Source organism: Daphnia pulicaria, chromosome 4 (assembly GCF_021234035.1).
Source record: "Daphnia pulicaria isolate SC F1-1A chromosome 4, SC_F0-13Bv2, whole genome shotgun sequence".
Lineage (NCBI taxonomy): Eukaryota > Metazoa > Arthropoda > Branchiopoda > Diplostraca > Daphniidae > Daphnia > Daphnia pulicaria.
In genome coordinates this window covers 12021753-12049627 of record NC_060916.1, presented here as the reverse complement: position 1 = coordinate 12049627, position 27875 = coordinate 12021753, and the positions used below count along the sequence as shown (strand labels likewise).

Sequence of the window (27875 nt, the reverse complement as noted above, 5' to 3'; positions counted from 1 at the left end):
TTCTTGTAGCCTTTCGTCGATGCTAGTCTATTGTATATGAACGGCAAAGAAAACTTGAAAGGAATGGACCCATTTCCCGAGCTTATGCTCAATACAATCACTTTCCGACATCCCTTGACAAATTGATCGGAATTCTCGCAACTATTAACAGCATAACTGTTCGTATTAAATGGTTCCCCTACATAATCGATCCTTAGAAAGAATAAAAAACTTTTTCATTATATGCGACGTGTAGGCAGAACACTTTCAAATATTAAAAAGAAGGTGGAAGAATACATGCATTTCAATAACGGGCAAATAAGAAACCTCGGTATCGTTCTTTCTTACCTACAGATTCCTATAGTTCATCTTGCAAAAGGATTTTTCCTGTATTAAATTTTTGTTGTTATTTCAATTAACAATACATCCGTGTTTCCTCAAAAGTTAAATGTAGTATAAATCAAGGTCGGGTTTTTCCAAAACATTACTGAGCGGGGAGAAATTTAAAGTAGGAACGGTGGTTGCGTTTAAGCCAATCCCGAAAGGAAACTGTTCTTCCCTGCAGGATTAATATTAGGATTAGTAAAGATCAAAGATGTCCAAAGTGTAATCTTACCAAACAATGGTTTTTCCGAACAAATAAAATGTTGCAGTTCGTTGCCACCGACTCGAGGCGCAAACAACGACGTCACTTCAGACAACAACAGAGTGCGGAGAGTTCTTGGACAGGATGGTTCCAGTGCAATCTGTTCAATTTCGTCTCTGAGTTCGCTCAAAACGATCCGAGTAAAGGGATTTAGTTTGGAATGAAAACGCATAGTCAAGAATTTGTGGTACCAAAAGATGGTAAACAAGGTCAATTCAATATCACTGAAATTTTAAATTGTTGTCATTTTAGTTGAACGAAATTGTGTGTACATTATTGAAAATATCTCTTACCGAAATGCCCAACCCTGAAGATGAAATGGAATAAGAGCAAGTATCAATATTTCTGTGACAGCAATTATCCTCAATAACACAATGCTTTGTGATTCCACAAATGATGTGATCCTCCCTATTGAAAGGTTTCGTAAAACCTCCACTCAAAGCGGGTTTTCGTTCAATGATGTTTTATTTCCGTAACGCGCATAATTTAAACAAATCAAAAATACATCAAGAGAGATTGGAGGCATACACACGGCCCTTTACCGAGTAGCCAGCGTCAAAGTCTACAAAGACACAAATAAGACAAGTTTAAAACGGAGAACGAGCGAGCCAGCACCAGACCGAATAAACGACCTGACACTAGACCCGAGAAGGGTGAGCCAACACTAGACCGACTGAACAGCCTAGCATTGACTGAAGAAGAACTGCGTTGGGTGGGGTTTTATACTGAAAAGCTAGGTCAAATGAGGTCGGGAGAAAGTCGAAGTAATAAAAGAGAAAGTGATTTGAATCGAGGTCAGCGAGAGAGCAATAAACGAACGAGGAGAATGAACTATTTTGCCGAGAACTAGAGCGCTGACAGCCAATCCTTACATACCTTGGGGCCATGAAAGATTGCGTCCCGCAATCTAACAAAACAAAACACAAATACTGAAACTGGTAAAAAGAAAGAACTTTGAAAACTGACAGGAAACATCGATTAACTGAGTAGCGTAACCTTCGAGCGTTCCAGCGAACAAAAGTGAAATGTGACCGGTCTCGGCACCTCGTGGCCGATGTGACAGTCGAAATAAAAATAACAAGTGATAGGGAGAGAAAAGTCAGAATTTGTTCTTGCTTAAATACAGGGCAGGATGCGTCTTCTTTTGTCCGTAGCGGAATTCTTTCTTCGTAAACTTACAATACATGAAGATCGGGAATCAGTTTGGTAGGTAGCGGCGTCGTAGCAGTCTCTTCGGGTGTGAATTGGGATCATCCCATCGCTGCCACCACATGAAAGGTTTCGTAAAACCTCCACTCAAAGCGGGTTTTCGTTCAATGATGTTTTATTTCCGTAACGCGCATAATTTAAACAAATCAAAAATACATCAAGAGAGATTGGAGGCATACACACGGCCCTTTACCGAGTAGCCAGCGTCAAAGTCTACAAAGACACAAATAAGACAAGTTTAAAACGGAGAACGAGCGAGCCAGCACCAGACCGAATAAACGACCTGACACTAGACCCGAGAAGGGTGAGCCAACACTAGACCGACTGAACAGCCTAGCATTGACTGAAGAAGAACTGCGTTGGGTGGGGTTTTATACTGAAAAGCTAGGTCAAATGAGGTCGGGAGAAAGTCGAAGTAATAAAAGAGAAAGTGATTTGAATCGAGGTCAGCGAGAGAGCAATAAACGAACGAGGAGAATGAACTATTTTGCCGAGAACTAGAGCGCTGACAGCCAATCCTTACACTATTAAGCCAGATTCATCCATCTGTAATGCAAAACACATAGTATACTGAATGGACCAATGAAAAAATTTCGCACATTATTACCTTGTCAAACCAAGGGTGATTAGCAATCTGCAGAAAAGAAAACAAAAAAATTGGCAGCCACACACCTAAAAAAAGATGAATAATTACTTATGTTAAGATTACACACAGTGATGATGTTGTTATGAGACAATACTTACATGGGAGTGGAGGGTAATGAAACAGAATCGCGGAATATAGGGCGTTATGAAAACGATCGTCTTGCAACATCCTTGTCAGGTATTGAGTCTCTGTAGAAGACAATCGTAATTGTACGCAAATAAAACTTGCAGCAGAGTTAGCCAGCAATATTTTGTAATACAAGTCTCCAAATATAGGCTTGTGCAGAAAAATATACCATTACTGAACTGACATCATTTTGCTTTGGTAGAAAACTATACCAAGGGAGCATGTAGAAAATGACAAGGAGAATGATTTTCAATCGAGCTAACCACAAAGAAACTTCCACTTTGAAATTTTTACTAGGCGCCATATTTGCATTAGCAGGGTGACCATGTGGCATTCCTCTATCCAAAACGTTATCACTGCCAAAACGATGGTTTCCATTTTTATTTTCACTCATTTTTCTTCAGTACATTAAACGAAAGAACATAAAGCAAAGGCTGTAACTGTTTAAGAAGCGATTTGCCCTGACAAAATGAAAAAACTTAACAAAATAGGGAAAAGAATTCAGCATAGCATGCAGCATGCTCTTGTTGGCTTGGCTGTGATGCTTCCTTCCCTTTAGCGCACAGCCTTTAGGCGCTTTAGGCTTTTCGATTTTCGAAACTGCCAACAGCGCCTCACAGCTGCAACGTCTAACTTTCAAACTACCAGTTTCTTTCAAAATATTTGTTCGTTACCCAGTTGTTAACCTCGTAAATAGTAAAACAAGCACTAGAAAAAGATTACATCACTCACCAATAAATAATTCGAGTGAAAGTTTCACAAACAAAATATCCAACGGTTTTTTAAACGCCATTAAGGGCATGGCTTCTCAGTGGGGGACGGCTTTAGATCGAAATTGCCAGTGTTCTATTGCCATGGAACAATCCGAAAATGAAGAAGAGAAGCTTCGCCGGCGTCTCTCAGTCAAACTTCTCGAGGCTTTTCCACGAGACAGTCTTCAAACGTCTGTGAATTTGTCGAAATATTTCAAAATTCTAAAGCAAAATGCACGATGAAAATGGTAATCAGTATCCTGAGGGATCGTTTGTTGTTCCGACGAGTATTTTTCCGACCTCAGGACGTTCACTTAAACGCTCTAAAAGTATCAGCAAACCTCGTAGCCCATGCATTGACTTGTCGCCAGCACCAAGCCCAGAGTAATAGCCTCCACTTTTATTAGCACTTAACAAAAGGTTTTATTCGTGTTTTGTTGTGTTTTTTGTTTACAGAGAGATAAACAGCAACCATGAATCTTCTCTGCCCATTTGTTTGAGAAGATCGTCTCAGCTGATAGGACTAACTCCTTGTGGATGCTTTGAACAATTGCCCACTGAACTCATCTATTACCTTCTACAATTTTTACCACGTAATATTTCTTTTTTACACTTTCAGTTAATGATGGTATTTTTTTAACTAATTACTGTCATCCAGTGACAAGCATAGGAAAGCTGAGTCAAACTTCCAAGGATATGCGAAACATCCTTATTCGTTGGATTGGCAGTTCGCGTATGCAAAGTCGGCTTATGGACACGATCTTATTGACGCCATTCACTTCTACGGAAAAAGCATGGAGCGGAAGGCTCTCATTGCCATATGGACTTCACCGTGAGTGTAAATGTACGGGCATCCTTATCAAGCAATTGACCTGCCTCTTTCCCACATCCCAAAGGCTGGGACTTTACCATCAGTTGATCACTGAGGTATATTTTTAAAGTTACCTTGTAACAACCTTAATGCCATTCTTGTTTTCTAAAGGCAAAGCAAAGTATCCTGCAACAGCGTCCTGATTTTGAGCAGCACTTAATCGCTGCAGCTTCCGGAATAATCCTCCATTCAATGATTTCCGGTTGGGACAAAGGCGAATGCATCAAGGTCCACGCTACCATATGCTATTGGAACAACATCACATTCCTGGTATTGTAAACAAGTTATCAAAATACTAGACGCAGTAATCCTAAGCTTTCTTTTCTAGCTGTCCGAGTACCTGAATAACCCTGTCTCGACAAACGTAAACATTGAAAGAACTCTGCGTCTATACATGCGCTCTCTTTTCTTGGATTTCTGCGCGTATTCTGACCGCCTTATCTGGATCGAAATAATCTTTGATTGTTCTCAACTGTCGCAACATCTCCATTTGGCCAGGTTACTTCTCCTCTTGTATACGCCTCTTCAAACTGGAGGTAAGGCTAATATCTTATAGCCTTTCAGAAGATAGCTAACATTCAAATTTTCTCTTCTTTATATGCAGGTTCTGTCATGTGGGATTTTTTCGAAGGGGATGTGGATTGTTCGTCTTATACGGAAGAATACAAGATGCTAGGCGAAACACTAGCTTACATTATTGCGTCTCCTCAGAGATGCTGCGCAACCAACGAAGCGGTGGACATAATTCAAACGATAACGAGTATACTACCTTGAAAATCAACTGGACTGGAACTTTTCTTTCTAATAATAGGCATTCTTTTCTAGGGATGCCAACTCACTGGTCGAATCGATCGTTGGCGGCCTTGTTACTCTGCATTCACTGTGTTGACAACAAACCTGTCATCTCTTATTTTAAACATCTTTCTTCCGACGCCGAAATGGGATTGGCTATAGAAGTGTTGGGCAATATCTTCTTCATGGCATCAGAGTTTATATCATCTAATCAGACGGTAATTTCCCAACAACTAGCATCAAATAATTCTAGGACTTTGATTAATGTTTGCTTAACTTACTTGAAGGACAATGTCGGATTTCATTATCGATCCGTGTTCAACCTAATCCGCAATGCTATTAATTGTGGCTGGGGGACTGATGAGAGGCGAACGATGGTGCAAGAGTTGTGGAGTGATATCAGAGAAATGTGCTCAACCTTGCTGGACGATGCTGTAATGATAGGTAAATTATCAGTTGAGCAAAATGTAAATAATTGAAACTTGGAGTTTTTCTGTTGTCTTCTACAGGGAACGCCAAAGACTTGCACAGTCTCATGGAGACATGGAAGGAGATTTGTATACATCTTACCTTTTAATGTTTCCTTTTATTTTTACATATTTGTCTCCTTTGGTTATGTTCCAAAAAGTGCAGCGAATGTTTTTGATTTCATTATCTGAAGTCCAGTTTCAATTTTGGCGTTTGACAATATAAAAGCAATCCCCAAACTTCAATCATCGACTCATTCAGTGACAGTCACGTCCTTGTTGATTTAATTTGTATTGAGAACGGAACCAGATTTCATTCAGATAACTGAAAATAATTTCCCCCAAAATTGTTATTTTTAAGAACACCGAAAATAATTCTTAAGACAGGGAAATATTTAAATAATGCGATTATTATGTAGCCGATGATATCACGCCGTTCCCCAGCTGCTTTTGCTTAAAAAAATATCAAAATAAAAAAATGGGCGATCCTTTTCTTCGGTCTTCAGGCCTACATATTATTGTCTTTTGAATAAACATAAACCATTTGCAGGAAGGATAGAATGGGGAAGCTGTTTACTTAGCTGTTGAAGGCACTTTAGCGTGATATAGAGTGCCTTCCAAAAAAAGAGATGACTAGAACTTCACTTTTTTTTTTAAGATTTTTCCACCGTTATTCATAATCTAACATGCTTTGTTTTCTGAACGGGAGGTTTTTGTTTTTTGTTTGTTTTAAAAAGAAAACGCACACGGGAATCTTTTTTTTTTTTTTCAAAGGACCTGGAAGTTTTCACAATTGGCGAGCTGATCGTCGTCTTTGCCAAACAGCCACGTGAACATTTGCTTGGCTTTCATGCTGGCTCGTACTAGACCCTTGTTCCGTATCCAAGAGCTGGAGGAGCCCTGTCCGTTGGCACCGTCAAGCGTCGATGGATCGACAAGCCCTTCCGCTATCTCTTTCTGGAGCTCTTCCTTCAACCGGATCTGTGTCAGGATTCCGACCAGCAGTTCGTCCACGTTGTGATTTATGACTACGGATACTTCCATGAATTTGGCTCGGTAGGCGCAGGCAAGACATTTTCCATCTGTGAGCAGAGGCGATAAAATGTCATTCAGAGACGGAATGCACCTTTTTTAAAGTATTACGCCTAACGTGTCGTAAATTTAAACGGTAGGAGGAGAATCTATTTTGGAAAAAAAAATTCTTTTGAAAATAGACAAAGGCTTCTGTTGTACGAAACGAACGACATTGACAAAATGACGGTTCGTTTCAAAGTAACAATTGGGAGACTATAGAGGAGCGGTTGTTGACAGATGGCAGGGCCGATACTGTTTAAAACGTAAACAAACACTGGCTAAAGCTAGCTAGACCAGACATGCTGGTTCTGTGTGCAGTATACATTTTTAGTTTACCTTGTGTTGAAACGGCACGACTGCGAACGAGGTCAATCTTGTTTCCGACAACTATAAGTGCCCGGGAACGGAGTGCGTCCCAGTTCTGTAAACGTGCTAATTCATCTTCAGTCGTCTTGAAACTGGTTTTGTCAATAACGCTGTACATGATGAGAAAGGCATCGGGGAGTTCGTTTCGATTCAACTCGACCTACGACGACACAAAAAAGAAAAGAAAAAAGTGAAAAGGTCTTATTAATATTATTATTATTATTCGTTGAAGCCCCTAAAATAGACAATATCAAAGGGGGGAAGTAAACAAGTCATGAAGCAGCCGGGGACTTGATAGTCTATTGGTTTACATGAAAAGGAGGCTGTGATGTGGGGTTGTTACGGAACAATCACTCTGGCAGAAAGGAAGGGATGGTGCAGCCAACTGCATAATATTGGCAGCTACAAAGAACTATACCGTGCTGTTGTGTTGTGCAATATTGGGTAAAGAAAAGAAAAAGAGGAAATGTAATAATGCATCTTTCTTTCGCTCACCTTGATGTTGTTACAGAAGGTGAACACCAGTTCTGACTCCTCCCCGTTGAGCATGACAAATACAGATTCTGGATCAGTGTCATCTGCGAAAAACGAATAAATATTGTCAAAAGACATTTCAACATTTTTTGAAAACTGACGTCATTCAATTCTGAAATTCACGCGCGATGTACACCAATTGATTTGCGTCAACCGCCAACGTTCCGCACGACCCAGTTCCGGCACAAGTCTATAAATAATGCGGCCCAGTCATCGTCTGGGAAAGTGATTTGACATCGAGCCAAAGAAAATCTGTCAAATGACCTGTTGACAAACTTGGGTCGACTCGACACCTATTGGACACAGACCAAACCTTGACCCAATTTTTTCCCCCCAGTCGCCTTGATTAGATTTCAAATATGTTTTCAAGTCGCAACAGAAGAACCAAATTTTAATGCGCTTCAAAGTCATTTGGTGGCGCAAGCAATTTCAACGTGACCTCGTTGGAAACGGTTTGTCACAGTTGGCACGGGAAAAATCCCTCTTCTTCCTTTTATTTACAGTCCACACAACACGTAGACAACAAAAGGCGACACATCGATCGAGTCTCCTCTGTCCTAAATTGGCTGTTTCACCTTTTCCACCAGCAGCCGCAGGAGAGAGGTAATAAGCTCCTTGATTCCAGTTGCTGATTGTGTTAACCTTTTTCACTCTATTGGCCACTACTAGATAGATATCGATTTGTTTGTTGGGTAGGGGCTTACCGTTCCTGACTCGGTCGTAGGCGTTGATGCAGTCGGACGACATGAATTGTCCGACCAAGGCGGATTTGCCGACTCCGTGGGCTCCTATGATGGCCACACGGTAAGTCCTGACGTCGCTGTGATGGTGGTGATGCTGCAGCTGCTGCTGCTGCTGCTGGCCACGCTGCTGCTGATCCGTTCCAGTGACTTGCAGATTGTCTCCCGTCGAGGCCCCGCCGCCACTCGACCCGTTATTACCGGGAGCCGTTCGGTAATTTTTCGTGACATCACCGGTCGAGTCGTGTTGCACCGTTCCGGGGGCCAAACTGTTGCTGCGGGAGCGGCGTCGACGGAACGAGTCACCCCTATTCACCACACCTGAAATGGAGAAAAATATTTCAAAAACTTTACACTTGACAAAACACATCACGTCTGCACGATTGCGGGAAAAGAAAAGTTTCCATTACCGTCTGCTACTACCCTCCCCAATATCTCATCAATTTCGATTCGGTTGTTGTTGTTGTTTTTCCCTTTTCTTTCAGGCTATCAGATTGTCTCTCTCTCTCTCGTCAGATCTCGCAGAGTAGATTAAACCCCCCCACCCAATCTATATACTCTTCAGCATGGCTCTTCCTTTAACGGCTGCCAGCTTTTATTTGATTTGGGATTTAGTAGGAGGGCAAAAAGGAAGAAATAACGGAGAGAGAGTCGGATGCTATTTCGGTCTGCGACGACGACGACGACGAAGCGCACGCATCTCCTCGCGGCATAGTAGAGAGAGAGAGCTCCTTGTTTATTGATAGCTCGAGAGTGGTTTTCAAACTAACTTTATAACATCGGAAGAGAGAGAGAGTGGGGGATACCTTTCAATTATTTATTATCATTGCTGGTTATCAATTGACGTCACTTTTCGGAGCTACTCAAAACTCCCGCGTGTGTTTAAATGGATAAACAAAAACTTCTTCTTTGATTATATTTTCCCCTCTCTCTCTGTTTCTACAGAAAACGAGTGTGACTAGCATCGCGGAAAATGTGGTCTGAACCCAAGAGAATTCCGATTCGACTCGACGGACATGACTCGAATGGATGAACTAACCGAGCGCACACTACTACTGTATTTCGTTTCCTTTTTTATTATTTTTCCAACCATTTCTCTGATTCTCCAACTGTGTGTGGCGCTTGGTTGCCGACCGAGAGAGACCTGGCCACTGTGTGCTGTTAACAAGAATCTAATTTTAGCTGGTGGTGGGGAGAAGAAGAAGAAGATTTGAAGAAAAAGAAAAGTGAAGCAAGCAGCCGCGCTCCAAGCCGATGATGACAAAAGAGTCAAAAACTAAGAAGCTAGTTTACTACTTTTGTGTTATTGCTAGGTGATCCGCTTTAAGATAAGACACACACACAGTATATCTCTGGTGGTGGCTATTTCGCCGGCTGAAAACAAAAGATTTTGTCCTTGATGAGTCGGACCAGAGAAAGCGGATCGATTGTCGTCAAAGGATTGGTTTTTTTTACAACTACTTTTTTTCTCCTCTCTTTCCTGTTTGTTCTTTTCTTTCACGTGACGCGCTCCTGGAACGTATACACAGAGAGAAGGGAGGGGGGACGACTGCCGTTTGGCTCTGCCTCGCCGCTAAATTTAGACGACGGCCACAGAGAGAATAGAAAAGGCTCCTTTACTCTACTACTGTACACTACGCTACTTACTTTTTTCTTCTTCCTTCCTTACAGAGGAAAAGGGGGAGGGGGCTATAAATGATTTCCACGCTGGTAAAAGAAAGGGCAGCTGCTGCGTACCAGCCCTTGGCGACTGACTTTCTGTTGTTACAAGTCCCTCAAAAAATGTGGTACGTCTAAACTTTTTCGACGATCGCCTTGCAAAGTTTTGACTACGAGAGCCTCAAATGTCTTTTTGTTTTTATGGGAGAAGAAAGTCACGACGGAAGGATCGCATGTGCCGATCTGGTAACATCACAATATTTAGCTCGAGATTGGCAAACAAACCCTGGGCGATCCGTGTTGCAAAAAAGATTTTCGACGGTCAAGGAGGAGCCCCTGCGCTGGAGATTGTTTACCCTGAGGGGATCGTGTTCCAGGTGGCCATCGACCGTCAAAGCGGCCCGTCGAGTGACATACGATCCAGTTTTCAGTCATACATGTAGAAGGTAGGGGGGAGAGACTCAAATGTATAAATAGGAAAAAGGAAGGATCGAAACCTTTGCGAGTCAAGTCGAAGGAGCGAAGTCGGTAGGAATCCTCGTCCACGTTGCCCGTGGCGTTGTCTTCATCGTTGCCGGGACTGTCGGGCACGTCGAGGTAGGTCGATCGACGCAGCGACGAGTTGGTGACGTGAAAGGCCGAAAAGGAGCTCGAATTACTGGCGCCGTGAGCGCGGACAGAGTTGGCCCGTTTGTTGAGCGATTGATCCTTGTTGGCCGACGTCGAATTGCCGCCAGGCCGGCCGACTTGCGGTGAATTGCGATTAGCCAATTGCGACCGGCTGCCACTTGCGCCAATGGCTCGCTGGACACCAGCAGAGTTGACTGTGGCCCGTCTAATGAGAGACGGCGATAAATCCGGCGTGGAAATGGCCGGCACGTTGCTACTCACTCCGAGTGGCGGCTTAGAGTTACCGGCAGACTGGCGAAGGGATCGCAAGCCTCGAGGAGATCCATCCGGAGTGTCGTTGAACGAAGAGTCGTTCATCAATCCAGCGCCGACGCTGGGAACTTTACGCAGAAACGATTGGTAGGGATCATCTTGCTCCTTGTTTCCAGTCAATCCGCCGGCTAAGCTGCCACTGTTGGCCCGGTCCAGATCCAGCGCCAAATCCCGTCGCTTCACACGCGGCTTGTTGGCTCCTTGGAGCCGCTCGCTCTTACTCCGCCGGGCATTCTGCCGCGTTTTGCTACTCCCGGAAGGAACCGGTCTGCCGCCGCCGCTGCTGCCGTAGTTGCTGGTAATCACTTCTCGACGGACTTCGGGCGAATCCGATCCGGAAGAACTCTCCCGGTTGTTACCACCGACACTGGCCTTCATCGCGTCGAATGTCTGACTGCCGGAAAGACAAATTGATGACGAACGTTGATTCCTTCCCACGGCCGCCGCAGACATTTAGCCTTAACGAAAGAAAAGTTTGAAACAAATTGGGTTTGGCAATCAAGAGACAATTGGTCATCGACCAGCACCGGAAGTAAAGAGGAAGAGAAACCAACTTCCGTGCTCACCGACGAGAGCCAAAGATTTAGACTGACGAGTCACCAGGAAAGAACCTTCCTCTACTAAGCGTTCCACTCCCGAAATCCCTCCCCCTTTCGGTCCCGAACAGAAGAGGTGTAGCAATAAGAGAAAAAGCGGAGCAACGCTAGCGACATCCAGCGACCGTCACGACTCCTTTCACACCAGTTGCACAATTTCACAGAGGCCCTTCCGCCGCCACCGCCACCGCCTGTGTATCTCATCACAGAGTCGATCCACAATTTCCGACGTGAATCTTTTCAGGATTGTTATTTACTTTCTGAACCCTTCAGAGACCGGATTCAATCAGTTTTCGTCAGTGTCTTCCAGGAATTAAAGAACACTACACGGATAAAAATGTTACGACGGCTCTGGCATTATCGATCGAGAGCTTCCCGAGAAAAATATGCGATGACGATCGATCCTACTATTCCCCCTCACCCAGCAAACCTTCGAAAACTTTTACAGGGTAAACGAAATACGGCGGTAAAATGTTGGAGCACATCCCCGTGTGTCTTTACTAGACAGTTGCATATGGACAATTTACGCACAGCTGGCAGCGCGTACTAATGAGCAATCGCCCGTCTACCAACTCCATCCACTGTAGGCTAAGACACCAATTAAAACAGCCAATTACTGGCGACCAGGCCACTACTATTCGCCTTATCTCAAGACAACCAAGATTAATCATTGCGTTACGAAGCAGATGTCCAAATTCGATTACAAAACCCTTAATGTCGCTTGCGACAGACTAACAGATGATTGAGCACGTTTCAAAATCATCGTCTAAAACGTCCGCCATTCCAACAATTTTGATTTAACGCACGAAAATTTGTTTATTTGGCGACATTTAGTCAATAACGGAACATTACACAGAGGCGTTATTGAAGAAATGATGCAATCTCACGTCAACGTTGCGCAGCCCGGGTAAAACCTACGATACAAAAATACGAATTTGAGAAATGTCGCAATTTCAAGAAACGAAAGCTTAAGGAGAAACACAAGTCATAGAGGATAAACCAATCTACACTGTCCTTCAGACTGGGGCGGTATATAAATAATCATTCGAAATACAGAAATAGAATAGGCATTAGTCAGCTATATACCTGCAATCGGCTTGGCGAGCGAATATGATGAGTAATCTCAGACGGAACCTTGAAGAAAAAGAAAAACATACAATCAACACGGAGTTTTGACAGTAACTACATTTTCATATTCATGTTCTCAGAGAATGTAGGTAAGGATAAGTGATGCATCATTGTGCCTCAGAAATAAGTATTTCCATCATTTACTAAGTCGACCAATATAAATTTTGTAAAGAAAGTATAGTACCTCGGAGTAGATCCTAAGAAACCAAAACTCGTTGCAACTAATGGAAAAAACCTAATAAAGCAACTCGTTAAAACCAGTAAACTACTAACACATTTAAGACAAGAGTTCAGTATCCTAGTTGACTTCATAACCTTTCGGTTTATCAGCCATATGCTTATAAAGACATCATTGCTCCTTAAATTTGGGAAGAACTTACCAGGAAAGTTCGACGTGACTATCCCGTTGCCTGACAATGTTGAGCGCAAGGACAGTAGACGTCATCTTCTGAAATAAACAAGGGAAATTAGAGAAATTTTCAAACTAACCACTGTGAAACGTTAAATTCGTATCAGTGAGGGCAAGTGATTTCACAATTTTGTTGCAGAGCCGTCGCGTATAACGGTTGCATCAACGGAAAGCTATCATCATGTTGAGAATCTTTAATACATATAAATCCACAACTTACCTAGTAACGACGGCACAGCACCGTATACGTCAGAACACCGAAATTCGAGTCTACAAGGAAAAAACAGACGCAATTAGATCACGTATAGACACGAGCTACGCACAGAAAGAACTAACGTCATTGAGGATGAACCAATCCACACTATCATTCAGACTGGGGCGGTATATAAATAATCATACGTGCAAAGAAAGCGAAAAAGACTTAACACTACCAGTACCTGATCATTTTCTCCATGGTAAATATCCTCCATGGCCCAGCTAACCGGCAACAGCATACAAACCTATTCAGAAAAATGAAATATTAATTCGGTACTAGGGAGTTATAATGAAGACTTCAAATTGTCGCCTCCGTTTAAGGCACAACCTATAGACTAGATAAGATCTCGGTTGCTTCCTACGTGGCCTTTTAATATTCCCGTTCGTAATATTGGCACCTCAACTCCCATTGTTAGAGAAAGAGGCGTGGCGATCGGGACAATCAACGCATAAAATTGAGATGAAATATTACCTCGCACAGCTCTGTAACAGCACTATCCCTCGCTCAGCAGAAGTACTATCTTCCACAGGGGCAATTGGGACATATGCCATGGGACATATCTACCAAACTGAAAACAGATAAACACTATTAGAAACATACACTTTTCTTGTAGGCTTGAAGGATATTACTAGATCTCAGAAATTTAAAGTTACCATTGTTAAATTGTCACCAAAATTTTGTATGACAGGGATAACAAATCATCATATCAAAAGTAAAAGCAACAAAATTGTTTTTCACACACCTCCTTATTAATTTCCAACATCCCCAACTTATGCAGCAAGTTGATGATCCTTGTTAAGGTTGTCAGACAGATGGCAAGAGCTGCTTGATGGACTTTTTTAGGGAGATTCTTCTTTGCCCAAGTATCCTGTAGAAAACATAATATTGAGCACAGGGTCACCAGAACAATAATAACAATCTGAGAAAAAAAACTTCAGAGAATGTAGGTAAGGATGGAATTAATATACATCATTGAACCTCAGAGTGGATAAGTTTTTCCATCATATTCTAAAAAGTCTTACCAATTAAAGCCATAAATACCTAGAGGAATTGTGCTGAACACCAACATACACCTGGAGATTCAAATCCAAAACCATAACACAAACCTGCAGGGAAAAATCATGTTAGTATTACTAGCCATTGAAAGATTAACTTGAATTGTCAATTCTGAGCTCAGTTTAAAAACAATTATCCTCATAACCTGTTACAGAGCTATAGTAGCTCTGTTAAGTTTATCAGACATATGCTTGTCAAGGAACATCATTGCTCACAAATTCAGGCAAAAAGTGCAACAACTCACCCCGAGCAACCTCCTGTTGGATTTTTCACCCAAACCGACTGAACACATGAAGGTCCAAATCACGAACCTGCAGATAAATACCCTATTAATATTACTGGCCACTGAAGGAACCATTTAAATATCAATTTTGAGCTCAGTGAAAAAAAATTTGCCTCATAACCTGTTACAGAGCTATGGTAGCTCTGTTAAGTTTATCAGACATATGCTTGTTAAGGAACATCATTGCTCACAAATTCAAGTAATAAAAAGTGCAACAACTCACATCAAGCAACCTCATGTCAGATTTTCAAAGAGGAATCCAGCAGTGTCAATGGAAATCTAATACAGAAAAACACAATTAGAAAAGCACAGCCACATAAAGACAAATGTTTTTCCAATTTAATCAGTGGGAGTTAATTGTGGAATCAGGAAATTGGTCTTGCCAACTCATACGAACGAGACTCGAATGCTCATCAGTTGTTTTAGTTAAAAGTAATGAAAACAGCTGAATAACTCACCAGTTTAAACATGAAATTAATTTCATTCTAGCTATTTGAATCCAGCCAATACCCTGCAAAACAAACAGAATTTTGAATATTAGTGAAAATTTCACGAATGCACAAGATTTTCCACTGTTTTCCATGTGATTTAACTATAGTATTCTTAGAAAACTAGTCTTTTACAAATGCATAACATTTAGTCGCTAATAACAAAATTAATAAATACCAAATTAAAAAGCTCTACACAGTGGGACGATCGACGATGGCAAAATTCACTTAACGATTTAATTGGATATAAAATAAAACTTACCAAGAAGAGAGTACAGTAAACTCTGCAGTAGAGAGAGTCGCCATGCTGGAATGCCATGTACAAACGTCACACCGGCTTGCTTATATAGACCATTCAACATTGCCGAGTGTTTCTTGGAAAATTTAATTTAAAAAACCGAAAAGGACATATATTTTTTTTTACTTTACTGCACAAGTTAGTAATATGCTTTTTATAATTACCTTATTCAAAGTAGCAAAAAAATAAAAAATAAAAACACAAAATACACGCAGTAAATTCTGTTCGGATTCCATGTTCCACATGAATGCGAACGGCAACGTTCATATAAAAAAAAATAAAAAATCCAAGGCGGAATGCTTGAATGTCTTGAATGGATGTTTCGATTCAGTCGACGAATGGATTGGTTTTTTCCTTTAGACAGCCACTTTTAATCTTGTCCATTCTGTTCCCTAGTATCAGATAATAGAGGAATTCATCTTGGCGTATCCAATTATGGGCGTAGAGAAAAGAGCTTTAGTTCCGATAGACTTAAAAGTCACAATCAAGATTAAATATCGATCGAATTGTAGCGTATGTTTCATCTCTTTTTTTTTAGTTAATCAGAATGAGCAGAGAAACTAGCGATTTGATTTGGGGTTACCGCTTTCCTGACAATGCCATAATAGTAGTATCAACCCCGAATTTCAATTCTAATCCATCTAGTTTTCTATTATTCAATAATGATATAAAAGCCAGTGTGTTGACTTTTGACTTTTTGAAAGTTGGTTATTCTGGTTATCCGCGCCAAGCATCAAAATAGAAGTCGAATCTATTATTCCACTGTGCAGTGTGTCCGAATGATATCCGCGCTTTCCTATAAGAGAGCTGGCACACATGCGTGGCAAACTGTCTGGCGCGCAAAGACTTTGATGCTAATTGGGAATTTTTTGAACTTTCACTCGTATCTGCGCGGACTTATATTCCTTTTTGGGAAATGTGGGGAATGACAAGTCATCTTATAATCAAGATTTGGACGACACTGCATCAAATTAATGTAAATTATCAACTGCGGAGACAAGCAGAAAACTTGCAAATTTGAAATCAAAGATTGAACTACTCTACAAGAAATATCTTTTCGGGTTGCCGGAAATATAAGTGCGCTTGCGCCGAAACCGCCGCTATACATGTTATATCCGAATAAAAGATGCGGATGGCATCTGGATGAGCTCCAGTCGCCGAAGAAACCTCCACTGTTCAACGACTTGAGTTTCTTATAAGTTGTTGGGGTTTATTTGAAAAGAAGAGAAAATGAAATCCGGAGATGAAATGGATAACTACAATAATCTCACGCAAGATCACTACCCACCTCTTCCGGAATTCCAGCCGAGAGTCGACATTGAGATGATGGAATGGCTGTCTCGATTGCAAAACAATCGCCGATTGCCCAATTCAATTTTCTATCCGCTTCTACTGGCATACGCCGTCATGATCCTGTTTGGTGTCCTAGCCAACGGCCTCATCATCACCCTGGTCCTCCGCCAAAGATCCAGGTGAGTTCAAAATAGCCCAACAGTCTATCAAAATGTGTGTACTTAATTCGATCTGTGGACCAATTTCTGAACAGGCACCAACTGCGTCACCTGTTGATGATTAATTTGTCCGTCTCGGATTTACTTTTGTGTCTGGTGACGATGCCGTTGACATTTATGGAATTGGTCTGCTTCAGTTGGCCGCTGGGCAACTACCCGCTTTTGTGCAAGTTGGCAGGCTCGATGGAAGGCGTGTCGGTTTATTGCTCGACTTTGACACTGGCAGCCATCGCCATTGATCGCTACCATTTGATCGTTTTCCCAGTCCGCAGAGAAGGTCCCATCGGATACTGGACAGTGTCGTGTCTCCTGCTCGGCATCTGGACGGGCAGTTTGCTCTTCGCTTGCCCGCTCTTCTTGTTCCGCTCGTTGAAACACGTCCCCCTAAATGAGAAGTTGCTGGGCGTGTCGTCGATCCAATTTTGCGTGGAAGAGTGGCCGGAATCGTCGCCAGCGGCTCTCATTTACTCGGTGGCCAGCACCCTGTTTCAGTTCCTCATCCCGGCCATCATCATTGTCTTCGCCCACGCTTCCATTTGCGCCCGTCTGCGGCGTCGCTTTCAAGGCACCAACCGCCGGCCGGGCCTCCACCGACCCAAGACCCACCAACTCCTGTCGGCCATCGCCCTGACGTTCGCCCTGTGCTGGATCCCGCTCAACTTGTTCAATCTCCTCGACGCTTTCTTCTACGTCCTGTCCGGCGACCAGGAACTCAAGTTGACCGTCTACGCCGTCTGCCACTTGGCCGGCATGAGCTCGGCCTGTCTCAATCCCGTCTTCTACGGCTGGCTCAATCACAACTTGAGAGCGGAACTCGTCCGGCTCTTCCCGCAAATCATCCGCTACACCAAATCATCCGCTTCGGGCACCAACACGACCGGCAACAACAACAACACGACCATTCAAGCCCAGCTCACCTTGGCCGACGCCATTTCTTACGTTTGAAATTTTCTCTTTTTCTCTTTTGCCAATTTGGTGCGAACAGATTTTTGACACATGGCAGTCCCCGGTGACTCCCGAAATTTATTTCATTTCATTTTGAAAGCGACTGTGTTAAATATTACATCATGTTGTCCATAAAAGTGTTTTGAAAAGAAAAGATGGTTCATATTCCGCGCGTGGTGACCGTAAAGTGACGTCAGACAAATTTCGCTGCCTTTCTCTCTCTCTCTCTCCTTGGAAATGTTTTTAAAAATCTGTACAACTTCTCTCTAATCCTATCCAAAAAAAAATCGTGTCATTATATTACCGTCTATAACAAATTATATTTGTTTTTGGGTTTCTTATTTCTCAACTGATGGGACTAAAAAAGTAAAAAAATATGTTAACCGATCGTGTGTGAAATTTAATAACTCTTGTTTAATATCCATCCAGATGTGAAATCATTTTGTTATACAAAATAAGAAAAAAAAAATTAGTGAGAAAACGATGAATTCAAAAAATAAAAGAATAAAATTCGAAATAAAATTGTGGGTCAAACTTTTCGACGAATTTCAACAAAGTTTGAAATCGATGAGGTGTGTTACGTGAGATGAGAGGAAGAAGAAAATATCGATAGGTTGACGACATCCATTCATTCTGCGAGTGTGCGAGTCCCGCTCTGAATTGAGCTTGTTTAGTAGTTTGTGTGACAAATTAAAAATTAACAGAGATCAACTTTTTTTGAAGATGATGGAAAAAAGCTGGGTGGTGGGGGTGTCATTATTATTTAAAAATACCCATCAACTGATCTCTGATAATATTTTTGCTTCTTTTATTTTTTGGGTTAGTCCGTGATTATTTGTTTATCTCAAATTGATTCGTTTAAAGTGGCGCTTCACAAACAAAGTAAGTTTCAAACGAGCACGGACTGTCGTTCCACTTCAATCCCTTGCCGTCACGATTCCACAGCTCCAGACAATGTTCCTCCTCTCCGTTCTCGTATCGGAAATTGTTCTGTTCCAAAAACAAGAAAAATTAGAAGACAAACAAAAAAGGGAAAATGGCCATTCATTTTCGTCAAGTGACAATTGGAAAGTTTAAAATAAAATAAAAACAAAACGCTGGCGCACGCAAGGAGAGTAGATTGCCTTGATTCTAATTCCGTGATTGACACTCGAAAATTTGTCTCCAGACGGTAAAAAAAAAAAGGGAAAACGACTAAAGTCAGTCTCGTGCTACTGCTGCTCGCAATTGTCACGTTGTATACACATTTGATTTTAATAAAAATGTTCGCACGTACCGGTTCTCCGGCGTTCCAGTTTGTGAAGGTCACCGGCCGCCCAGTCGACATCCAGAAAAAGCTGCCCTCTTCTCCTTGATCGGTGCCGGCCGTCCAGAAATGTTCATTGCCGAAACCTTGGAATCCAAAAATGTTTTGAAAATTTTTCATCGTACGGAATTTTATGGGCACAAATGGCCTTTAGTTCTAAATGGGACACATACCGAATTCTTTTATGTGTTTCTCCAGCTGGTCGTTTTCGATTTGGCTCTCGATGCTGGCCAACTGCATTCCGTGGTAGTTACAGAATTTGGCCGACTTGTACCAATTGGCCTGTTCGTTTTCCCGTTCAGGATGGCCGTCAAAGAGCGCAGATGGAAAAAAGTAAAAGTGAAAAAAAAATAAAAACCGTTAATGAATTGATGTTGAAAAGTTGCGCTTCACTCGTCAGAGACGGGCTTCTTTTGCCTCACGATTAGAAAGGTAAAAGTATGAAATCATCGTCATGTTTGAAAAATCTAAACATTCGTCTATTGTCGACGAGCTATTTAGAAGGGGGGTGAACAGACTGGCATCTCTCTGCCGCTGATTACCTTGAAAAACGTGCCAAGGTAGTATCTTCTTTCGCCCAGTTTACTCAACGGCATAGTCCAGTGGGCCGTCAGAAAACTGCTCCTAGACGGCTCTTCGACACAGTTCAAACATTCTGCATACGGAATAGCCAAAAGAAAAAAAAAATGACATTCCTATGGTAATTTTTTGATCTATGGTTAAAGGTGTTGCGCACGCTCCTCTTCCGACTATGGGAGGAGTTCACACACGCAGAAAAAAAAAACTTGGGAACACGGAGGAACTCGGAATGAAGATGAAAAAGGGAAATCTGGTAGAGACTTGATACGCGCACTCCACTAACCCACTGACCCTTTTCGGGTCGAACGAAAAATAGTCACGCGGGACTGTTGGGGGGGGGGATGGAAACTATAGGAGAAATAGCAGAGCGGGAGAAAACTTACTTTCGTCCCTAGGCGCAGACTGTCCGACGCAGGCGAGAGCCAAACACAAAACCAAAAATTTGATCATGGTGGAATGGAATGGAAATATGGGTCAGAAACCAGGGCACTGTTTGCGAAGAAGAGGCGATCACGATCGACGAATAGACGAATAAATCCGAAGCGTGAGTTAGTCCCGTTTAGGTGGCAACAACAAACCGGAGGTGCACTTTTGAAAATGTTGAATCGAAAAGGAGAAGGAAAAAACAAGTCGACTTTTCAAGACGAAGGTCTGCGGACCATTGGAACTGGCGGCCAACGATGGCGAGAACTTTTACCTGACACACGCCACACTCGACTATGGGCAGCACCTGCTGGAACACTCAGCTGCTGGGCTGGCTTTGGCTGTGTGTGTAGTACGTGCGGTTATTACGTCAAGTGCTGCAGCAGCAGCAGGGAAATTCGGTTGGTGTTGAGAGTCTGCCACTTTTTGAGGGGAACCAGTTTCTCCGGCTCGTACATGCGCCCGCCTCCCGCCCTGCGACCGCGGCTGCACAACTCTCTCTCCTTCTCCTTCTCCTCTCTCTCTCCCGCCCGCCAACTGCACAGCGTGAGTGTGGCTCTTTTTTGTCTTTCTTTCTTTGCCTTTTCGTTCGAGCAACAAAGCAGCGCACACACAACATTCATTTAGACGAAAGAACCAACAGCAACAGCAGAGACCAGAGTTTTATGAGACTCGGAGGAAACGAACGGCCAGAACAGCAGAGAAGAAAGTTGCCGAGAAATTCTTGGCCGATTCCTTTTCACTTTCACTTGACGCAAATGTTTTACGATGGGGAACTGGCCTCGGATACGAGTGATCGATAACAGATGAATATGGGCTGTAAACTCACAAATAATGTCAGTTTAGTTTGGCGAAGAATCGTGCCATTTCTTATTTTATTACACCAAAAAGAAGATGATGAAGTTTGGCCAAGCGTGAAATCGACTTGTGTTTTTCATTTTGCTCGGAAACAAATAAAAAAGGCTGGAAAATCCAAAGAAGCGAATAATGATTTGTCAACTTGTGACTAACAATTGAAAATGCAACAGTCGGTGACATAAACGAATTTGCCTTTTTCCAGTTTTCAGTGCAAGAAGTTCCATAAAAGGAACTTGGCATTTCAAACAACAGCAACAAGGCAAGGGCACACGGCACACGGGCGGAATATTATGTTCCGTTCCAGGAATTATTATTGGTTATAGCAAAGCTACGCCATGTCATACAATCCGTTTGAAAAGAAAACATGGGTGAACATTGGGTACATGTAGAGTCAAGTTTCAGAGTTGCAGAGTCGCGTTCAATTGATTTCAACATGTTCGCCGCATTGTCGGGATTGACAGCGTCGATTTATTTGAAACGAAAAAGGAAATGGACGCGATTTTGCATTAGGTCGCTCATTTGGTTTCTTCGATTCCAACGAAAAGAACCGGAAGAATCGAAATAAAATTCTAAACAGTCGATAATGGGACTCCACCCGAAAAATTAAACAAATAAAATGCAGACCCTTCCCTTCAGTTGCACTTTGCCTCATCCAAATCTTCAAAGGGAAAGTTATTTCTACATCAGTTTCCTCCTACGAACGGGTCGTTATCTTTTTTTTTGAAGGTTTTCTTTATCAACTATCTCTGATTGTTGTTTATGGTAAGGCCATTTGAAGGGAAGAGAACGGGACAAAGAGTTATCTTGAAATTTAAGTCAAGTGGCCAATTTTATTCAATTTTTCCCCCGTCAAGTTGGAACAATTTGAAAAATGTCAAAGTCAAAAACTCAAAGTTTTCAAAGGCTTTATGGCTCAATGCTCTGCCAGTACCTGTCTACGAAGAGAAACAAAATTGCCGGGTGAACTAGAACCAAATTGGAGCGGTAAATCGATCACTTAATCTCGTCTCTTTTCATTACGAGTATCACGGAAGGAGAAACCCAGAAAAAATTTAATCATTGCAATAAAAAAGGTTCACTATATGGGGACCGGAAACCAACAGCCGCTCAACTTTCTCTCCTCCCAACAACAAAACCGCAGCCGTTTACACGAGAGAAGAAGAAGAAGAAGAACGTGAAAAAGAGCTCAACAGTATGTTTGTCTTGTTCCTATAGAGTTGATTCTACTATGGAAAATTGGGCTTCATTCTGCTCCCGTCGAGTGTTTTCACGCGGGACAAAAGGGACCCTATCCTTTCGCTAGAGTCGTGAGAAAGTCTCAAACCGCTAAACTCTTCGGCAGAAAATTCCCTAAACCAGCGGAGAAAGTTTTCCGCGCCGGAATCATTTTTCCAACTTTGTCAGTTTCCCCCCTTGTAAGTTATTGGAACTGTTGAATGAAATATAAAACAGCCGGTGGGAATTATACGAATCTCCACGTGAGGCAGTTGTTCATCTGACATTTTTCTATTTGAACATTTAAGAAAGAATTACAAACGAAAAATAGAAAACGAACGAAAATCCAGCTCATGGGTAAAAAGTGGACATCCCAAAACAAAATTGTGTACACACATTGGGCACGTGTCACGAACTCACGACGCGTCCCCAGTTCATGTAAAGCAGGTTGTTTCCAGTGCGATAGGTTATGCAGTCTGTTTACTTTAAGACATGTGCCGGATGTTTACGACGCTATTATTATTATTACGTAAATAACTATTAAACTGTTTCAACATTTTCTCAACTTTATTAAGAAAGAAAATATTTCTAATAGTGTACTCGTACCGTACGGGGCCAGGAATACCCCAACGTCGTAACACAACAACAACAACTTTTTACGAGCCAAACTTATTTCTTGTAAAAATATTTTCGCTGGGCCGTCAACAACTCGAGAAAAACATTACGCGCGATGACCCACTTTCTTCCACGTTTTATAGACACAAGAAGAGAAAATCGAATAAATAAAATAGTCGAAACCCTTTTCCCTTTAGATGTTGCGGTGGCCTCGGCTGTCATTATTATCCGCTCCCGATCCATTTGCGATAGACCCTCGGACCGAATTTATCCTCACTCACCCCAGCACAGGTATAACGATGCAATGTGACGTCCATCGAGTCTCAACCCAATTCTGGCTGGCGCATTACGTAATTTAGCCAAATCATCTCATCTTTTCTATCGAGAGCCTTCACATTTCACTGAAATTGTAATGCTCGCAGTTGTCCTCGTTACGTCAAATATTCATTTCATTACTGGCATTGGGAGATAAGAAGAATTTCGGCAATTCAGATGGGACCAAATAAAAAGGGAAGATCTTCAATCAAACCAAGTCAAGTCGGTTGATTTCGGTTGGTGTGGAGCAGGTTCGTTGCCAATGCGAATCCACCGAGGGAAACAAAAATCACGTCCTTATTCAACCACTAGGAAAAATAATGAGGGGCTCCACTCAAGTTGACAAGACACGTCATTTGATTTTGTCCAGCTCTTATTGAACTTCTACCGAACCTGCACATCGTCTTTCTTCTTATTTTACGCAATCTTTTCCGCAGCACTCAGAATAAGTCAATCAGTAACCGACGAATGATAATAAAGGCTGCACCTTTTGGCCCATGAAATCCGATTGCGACGTCACAGGACGAATGACTCAACTTCTTTTTTTAGGGCTTGTGCATTCAAAATATGCGTTGGGTTGGGTGCTGCACGAATGTAGGAGTACTTGATCTACTTGAAAGATAATAGCACCCTCCCCTCCCCCATTCCTAAAGGCCAAATAAATAAAAGCGACAGGTTCCTTTTCAAATTTTGTCTGAAATTTGTCTGAAATGATACCATCAAAAGAAAAAGACTTTCTCGATATTCTTGAACGATATCACGACAGAATGCGGTTGAAAAGGAGAGTCCCAAAGCCTTTATAGTTTAGTAGCTACTATTATAGACTCGGCAGCAGTAAATTCTTTTGTTCAACGTATAGACCTGAATACCTTTTGATTATTCCAGTCCGAGCAACCTTGCAAACTTCGCACAAGGTCGCTCAACATTATTTTTTTTAACAATCTCCAGGCTGTCTTATAACATTCAGCTGGGGGTCCTGGGCGTGTATATAGTACAACATACAATAAGAGCAGGAAGAAAATGGTATTGACACGATTTTCTTTTTTTTTTCAAAAATGGTTATACTGGTTTTATCAATCATTCCAAGCTGCAGCGAACAACACCGAGACAGCTTTAAGGTCAATATCAAGCACAGCGTGCACAAAAGCCCAAGCGCCGCATGACTTGGGATTCTTCCCAGTTCAATTTATGCGGGATAAACCGACACAGATACAGTATATATAATGAGGGATAGCTCGGAGCAATGTTCTGTTTGAATGTGAGCATTTTTCAAAAAGGTTACACAAGCGAATAACACACCCAACGATCGATAATTGAAAAATGATTGTCGCTATTAGACACGGAGGAGTTTTAAAAGGCCGTCTTGCGAGTGACGGAATCCCATTATAAAAATAACGAGACCCAAGCCAAATTGATTTTGACGTGAATAGGAAGGATCGCGGATGTGTTTAGAGCGCCATTGAACGGAAATCAATACAAACAAATGAAAGTTATTGTTGTTTTTTTAAAAAAAAGAAAAAGTCCCGAATAACCCCGGAGAGCAGCAGGTAATGGAGCGGATGACTCACTACATATAGAAATGAGTGGGGGGGGGGGGGGGGGAAAGCCTCGAATGGTCAAATAAAAATGGTGAAGGGGGGAAAAGATTACACAACATTTTCCGTTTAACTGGAAATTTTGTGGCGTTGAGAAAAATGGCTCCCTCGCGCGCTAACAGATTCGAGGGAAAACCGATTATCATTCAAACCGGTCTGTTCACGCTGAAACTTTTTTTTTTTTTTTTTTTAATTTTAAACTGATAAGCTGCTAAAGGAATATCCCATCACAGTTGGTCGCAAGCTGCAGCCGTGATTTCAAACAAAATGTCAACCCGTTTGGTTTATTATTCACCATCAACGCAGCAGCTACTTAGCAGGCTGTGCGCGTAGGATTTATCGCGACAGATTTTCAGGAAAAAGAAACCATTAATTCAATTAATCGCGGACCCAGATAGATAAGTGAATTGAATCAAAGTAGCCAAACCAACCATGGCCAAAACAAGTGAACAGGATTTTTTAATCTGAATTCTCGCGAATTTCTATACGCTTTGAATGAATAAACAACGACGGGCTCAATCAAGTCAAATCATTTCACCGTGGAAGCATTAGAAAATTTAGAAGCTCATCAATTAAAAAACAAGCAGCCAACATGCAGCACTCCCAGAATGATTTGGAACCACCAAGGCCAACCATTTCTATGGACGGCCTCGAAAGAGTTGATAGCCTCCTTTGCAGTATCCTGTCTCTAAAAGTTTCTATCGATATGGAGATGATGTAACGGTTCATAATCAATGCCAAATAACAGTGAAAAAAGGGATAATAGATGTACCTTTTCCCTACTTTTAAGCCCTGGGAATTACGGCCAGGCATCCACAAGTTGCTCCGTCAGCAGAAAAGTTGAAAACGCCAGGCGAGAGACGAGTCCCACGTGAATCCACCCACACTCAGAGTATGTGCACGAGGACAGCAGGCGGGATTCAAAGAAGGGGAGAAGAGTTGAGTCCCCAGACATTGTTAGATAATCCAGACCAATGGGATGCTGATTATCTAAATAAAAAAATAAAAATTATGGAAACCACAAACGTGGAAAAGTTGAAAATGAGATGGTGGATGTCAATTCCAAATTTTTAAGAAACGAGAAATTGTGTATTTCCACGTAACCTGCACTTATGCAAGTCATGCATCACCAAAATATCTACGACAGATTCCAGGAATAAAAGTTAGTAACAAAATAATTACCCTAGTGATGATATACTGAGATTGTTGCTGATGACAGGTTGATACCAGCACAAGTTAAACTTGCATTTCTGGTTGGCTCAGGTGTCAAATCTGTAAAAAGTTGAGGGTTAACTTACTTTGCAAACAAACTTTAATGCATCAACAGGGAGCTCACATTTTAAAAATGCATGAACCAACAAGTTTGGAACAGGTTTCTCCCCTTATTTAAGCTCTCATAATCACACTATTTGTATTCTTAGTTTATTCAGTTATTTACCTGCTAACCAGCACGGTGTGTGTGTGTTAAGCTGTTCTGTTATGAAGAGACGCAATCAGATCAGATATTCTAATAACACGACGGACGACCTGTCTTGTCGACCAAATTTTTGTAATTTTGTGCTGATTTTCGTGCAGCCATTAGCGCCGTTGCCAAATGTACTTGTACTCTTTCCCGCCAAAAAGGTAACAAACTCAAAAACTGTAAAAATAGTAAGTTAAAAAATTGGTATAAAAATAAGATATCCAAGTTTTTAATTCAAATGAGCAAAAATGAAGGTGATATCCAACTAGTGAACACACTAGATTGTGTTACAAGCACTCTATAATCCGAATAAGAACTTGTACACGTCGAAAAAGACAGTAAATATCCGCGCAATTACATTTTATTGCTAGCCAAAACAAAAACACAAACCCCCCTATTGGCTTGGCCAAAATATCGCAAAGAAAAAAATCCACAGGAAAAAACAAAAGTGTCGATGATGGATGAGTTGTATACGAAGCGTGTAAAGGATCGTTGACTGTTATATAGACTTCTTTGCCCTCCTTACATCAATACATCCATGCGGAGTATCTTTTTGTTTTTTTTTTTTTTGTACTTGATTGATCGATGGTCCCGAACAACTGACGTGAGGCGGATGTTGCCGGGATTGTTACTATCAGTATCCGGTCAAAAAAAGAGTAGATATACCCATATACGCTGGATACACTCCGGACGTCTAGCATTTATCGATCGAAAGTGACATTGGAATCAACTAGATACTATAGCTTCGCGTGCTTATTACATGCTGTACAAATACACACCTATATGTAGCTAAAAGATAACGAAATTATCTTTTATGTGGTGCATCATCAGTGAAATTCCGCAGCTCATAATGGGGGTTCAAAAGTGGGGTAGGATGTTCTTACATCATCACCACTACCCAGCTAGCCTATTAATGAAACTAATTGGAGGGCGATGTAGCTCAACTTTCTACATGTACACACAACACACAACCGGGAGGGGGGACCGCAAAACCCACACAATACAACATCCGTGTATGTTGTTGGCTGGTGGATCTGTCTCAGTGATCATGCCATCAATAAGCCACACACAAAAGATAAGATTTCTCTCTCTCTCTCACGTATATAATAGTCGCCCAATTTTCTTGTTTTTAAAACCATACCAGCGGAACTATGACGGCACTTTCTGACGCCATTTTTAATGAAAGAAAAGAAACGAAGCGAGTTATAGATGCACGCAGCTGCTAACACAAGAAACTGGCTCCTGTTTTTCCTTTTTTAAACATTTAGGATGGCCAAGGTAAAATGTTTTCACATGACAACAAAAAAGTTTAAAAAAAAAACACCCCAGTTATACGTGTGGTGGTGGTTGCCGTGATATGGATATATAACTTTCAATGACTGCCCAAAAAACCCAGGGAGAAACGGAATAAATAAAAGTCTACGTGCATTTAATACTTGGGCGTATCCCTGCGCTCTGTTTCACGATGGTAATGACCAGCCAGGGAAATCTGTTTTGGCGCGATGATCAAGTACATGTGCAATCGAATGATCGATTTGATTTTTTCTCGTTGAGCAATTGGGTCTGATGAATAAAATGGAGCATCATGTGCAATGATGCGTCCCAACGGGTACGGATACGATCTTGTCAGTCTGATTAATCTAGGTCGACCAAACTTGCTAGGAAAATAAAAACATAATTTATCGACAAGGAAAAAACCAAACAAACAGAAGTGAAACCCGACACCGGACACTG

At 41.8% G+C, this 27875-nt stretch overlaps 5 protein-coding genes and 1 long non-coding RNA gene across 9 annotated transcripts; 2 read left to right on the top strand and 4 right to left on the bottom strand.

Moving 5' to 3' along the window:
* Window positions 1–343: 343 nt before the first annotated feature.
* Window positions 344–3148, bottom strand: LOC124337130 (transmembrane protein 33-like). 2 transcript variants are annotated; one of them, XM_046791192.1, is made up of 7 exons: window positions 2819–3148; window positions 2579–2757; window positions 2442–2506; window positions 2359–2380; window positions 919–1033; window positions 596–849; window positions 344–538 (listed from the first exon to the last, which is right to left on the bottom strand). In XM_046791192.1, the coding sequence occupies exons 1-7, from the start codon at window positions 2998–3000 to the stop codon at window positions 507–509; spliced, it is 849 nt and encodes a 282-aa protein (XP_046647148.1). In that variant the 5' UTR covers window positions 3001–3148; the 3' UTR covers window positions 344–506. The 2 variants fall into 2 exon arrangements, with proteins under 2 accessions (XP_046647148.1, XP_046647147.1); XM_046791191.1 differs by having other exon boundaries at window positions 919–1038; window positions 2364–2380.
* Window positions 3149–3242: 94 nt separating this feature from the next.
* On the top strand, window positions 3243–5741 carry LOC124337021. Its single transcript, XM_046791028.1, has 9 exons — window positions 3243–3742; window positions 3815–3951; window positions 4017–4285; window positions 4341–4499; window positions 4558–4765; window positions 4834–4989; window positions 5055–5239; window positions 5309–5465; window positions 5531–5741. Exons 1-9 carry the CDS (start codon window positions 3591–3593, stop codon window positions 5596–5598), a joined length of 1491 nt encoding a protein of 496 aa, XP_046646984.1. The 5' UTR covers window positions 3243–3590; the 3' UTR covers window positions 5599–5741.
* A 20-nt stretch (window positions 5742–5761) lies between these two features.
* LOC124336961 (uncharacterized protein DDB_G0283357-like) lies at window positions 5762–15362 on the bottom strand. 3 transcript variants are annotated; one of them, XM_046790934.1, is made up of 17 exons: window positions 15282–15362; window positions 14990–15042; window positions 14755–14810; window positions 14493–14559; window positions 14234–14298; window positions 13935–14060; window positions 13664–13752; window positions 13374–13436; window positions 13157–13206; window positions 12908–12975; window positions 12712–12762; window positions 12486–12534; window positions 10359–11261; window positions 8167–8523; window positions 7424–7506; window positions 6899–7088; window positions 5762–6570 (listed from the first exon to the last, which is right to left on the bottom strand). In XM_046790934.1, the coding sequence occupies exons 13-17, from the start codon at window positions 11254–11256 to the stop codon at window positions 6257–6259; spliced, it is 1842 nt and encodes a 613-aa protein (XP_046646890.1). In that variant the 5' UTR covers window positions 11257–11261; window positions 12486–12534; window positions 12712–12762; window positions 12908–12975; window positions 13157–13206; window positions 13374–13436; window positions 13664–13752; window positions 13935–14060; window positions 14234–14298; window positions 14493–14559; window positions 14755–14810; window positions 14990–15042; window positions 15282–15362; the 3' UTR covers window positions 5762–6256. The 3 variants fall into 3 exon arrangements, with proteins under 3 accessions (XP_046646890.1, XP_046646889.1, XP_046646888.1); XM_046790933.1 differs by lacking the exons at window positions 12486–12534; window positions 12712–12762; window positions 12908–12975; ... (7 more) ...; window positions 14990–15042; window positions 15282–15362 and adding an exon at window positions 11370–11477; XM_046790932.1 differs by lacking the exons at window positions 12486–12534; window positions 12712–12762; window positions 12908–12975; ... (7 more) ...; window positions 14990–15042; window positions 15282–15362 and having other exon boundaries at window positions 10359–11471.
* A 1120-nt stretch (window positions 15363–16482) lies between these two features.
* On the top strand, window positions 16483–18132 carry LOC124337066 (neuropeptide F receptor-like). Its single transcript, XM_046791092.1, has 2 exons — window positions 16483–16789; window positions 16864–18132. Exons 1-2 carry the CDS (start codon window positions 16548–16550, stop codon window positions 17771–17773), a joined length of 1152 nt encoding a protein of 383 aa, XP_046647048.1. The 5' UTR covers window positions 16483–16547; the 3' UTR covers window positions 17774–18132.
* A 35-nt stretch (window positions 18133–18167) lies between these two features.
* LOC124337186 (C-type lectin 37Db-like) lies at window positions 18168–20347 on the bottom strand. The gene is made up of 5 exons (XM_046791284.1): window positions 20042–20347; window positions 19622–19734; window positions 19253–19361; window positions 19050–19165; window positions 18168–18763 (listed from the first exon to the last, which is right to left on the bottom strand). The coding sequence occupies exons 1-5, from the start codon at window positions 20106–20108 to the stop codon at window positions 18632–18634; spliced, it is 537 nt and encodes a 178-aa protein (XP_046647240.1). The 5' UTR covers window positions 20109–20347; the 3' UTR covers window positions 18168–18631.
* A 4246-nt stretch (window positions 20348–24593) lies between these two features.
* Window positions 24594–27652, bottom strand: LOC124337415. The gene is made up of 4 exons (XR_006917342.1): window positions 26118–27652; window positions 25862–25951; window positions 25452–25669; window positions 24594–25377 (listed from the first exon to the last, which is right to left on the bottom strand). It is a non-coding gene; the product is annotated as an uncharacterized LOC124337415 (long non-coding RNA).
* Window positions 27653–27875: the final 223 nt, after the last annotated feature.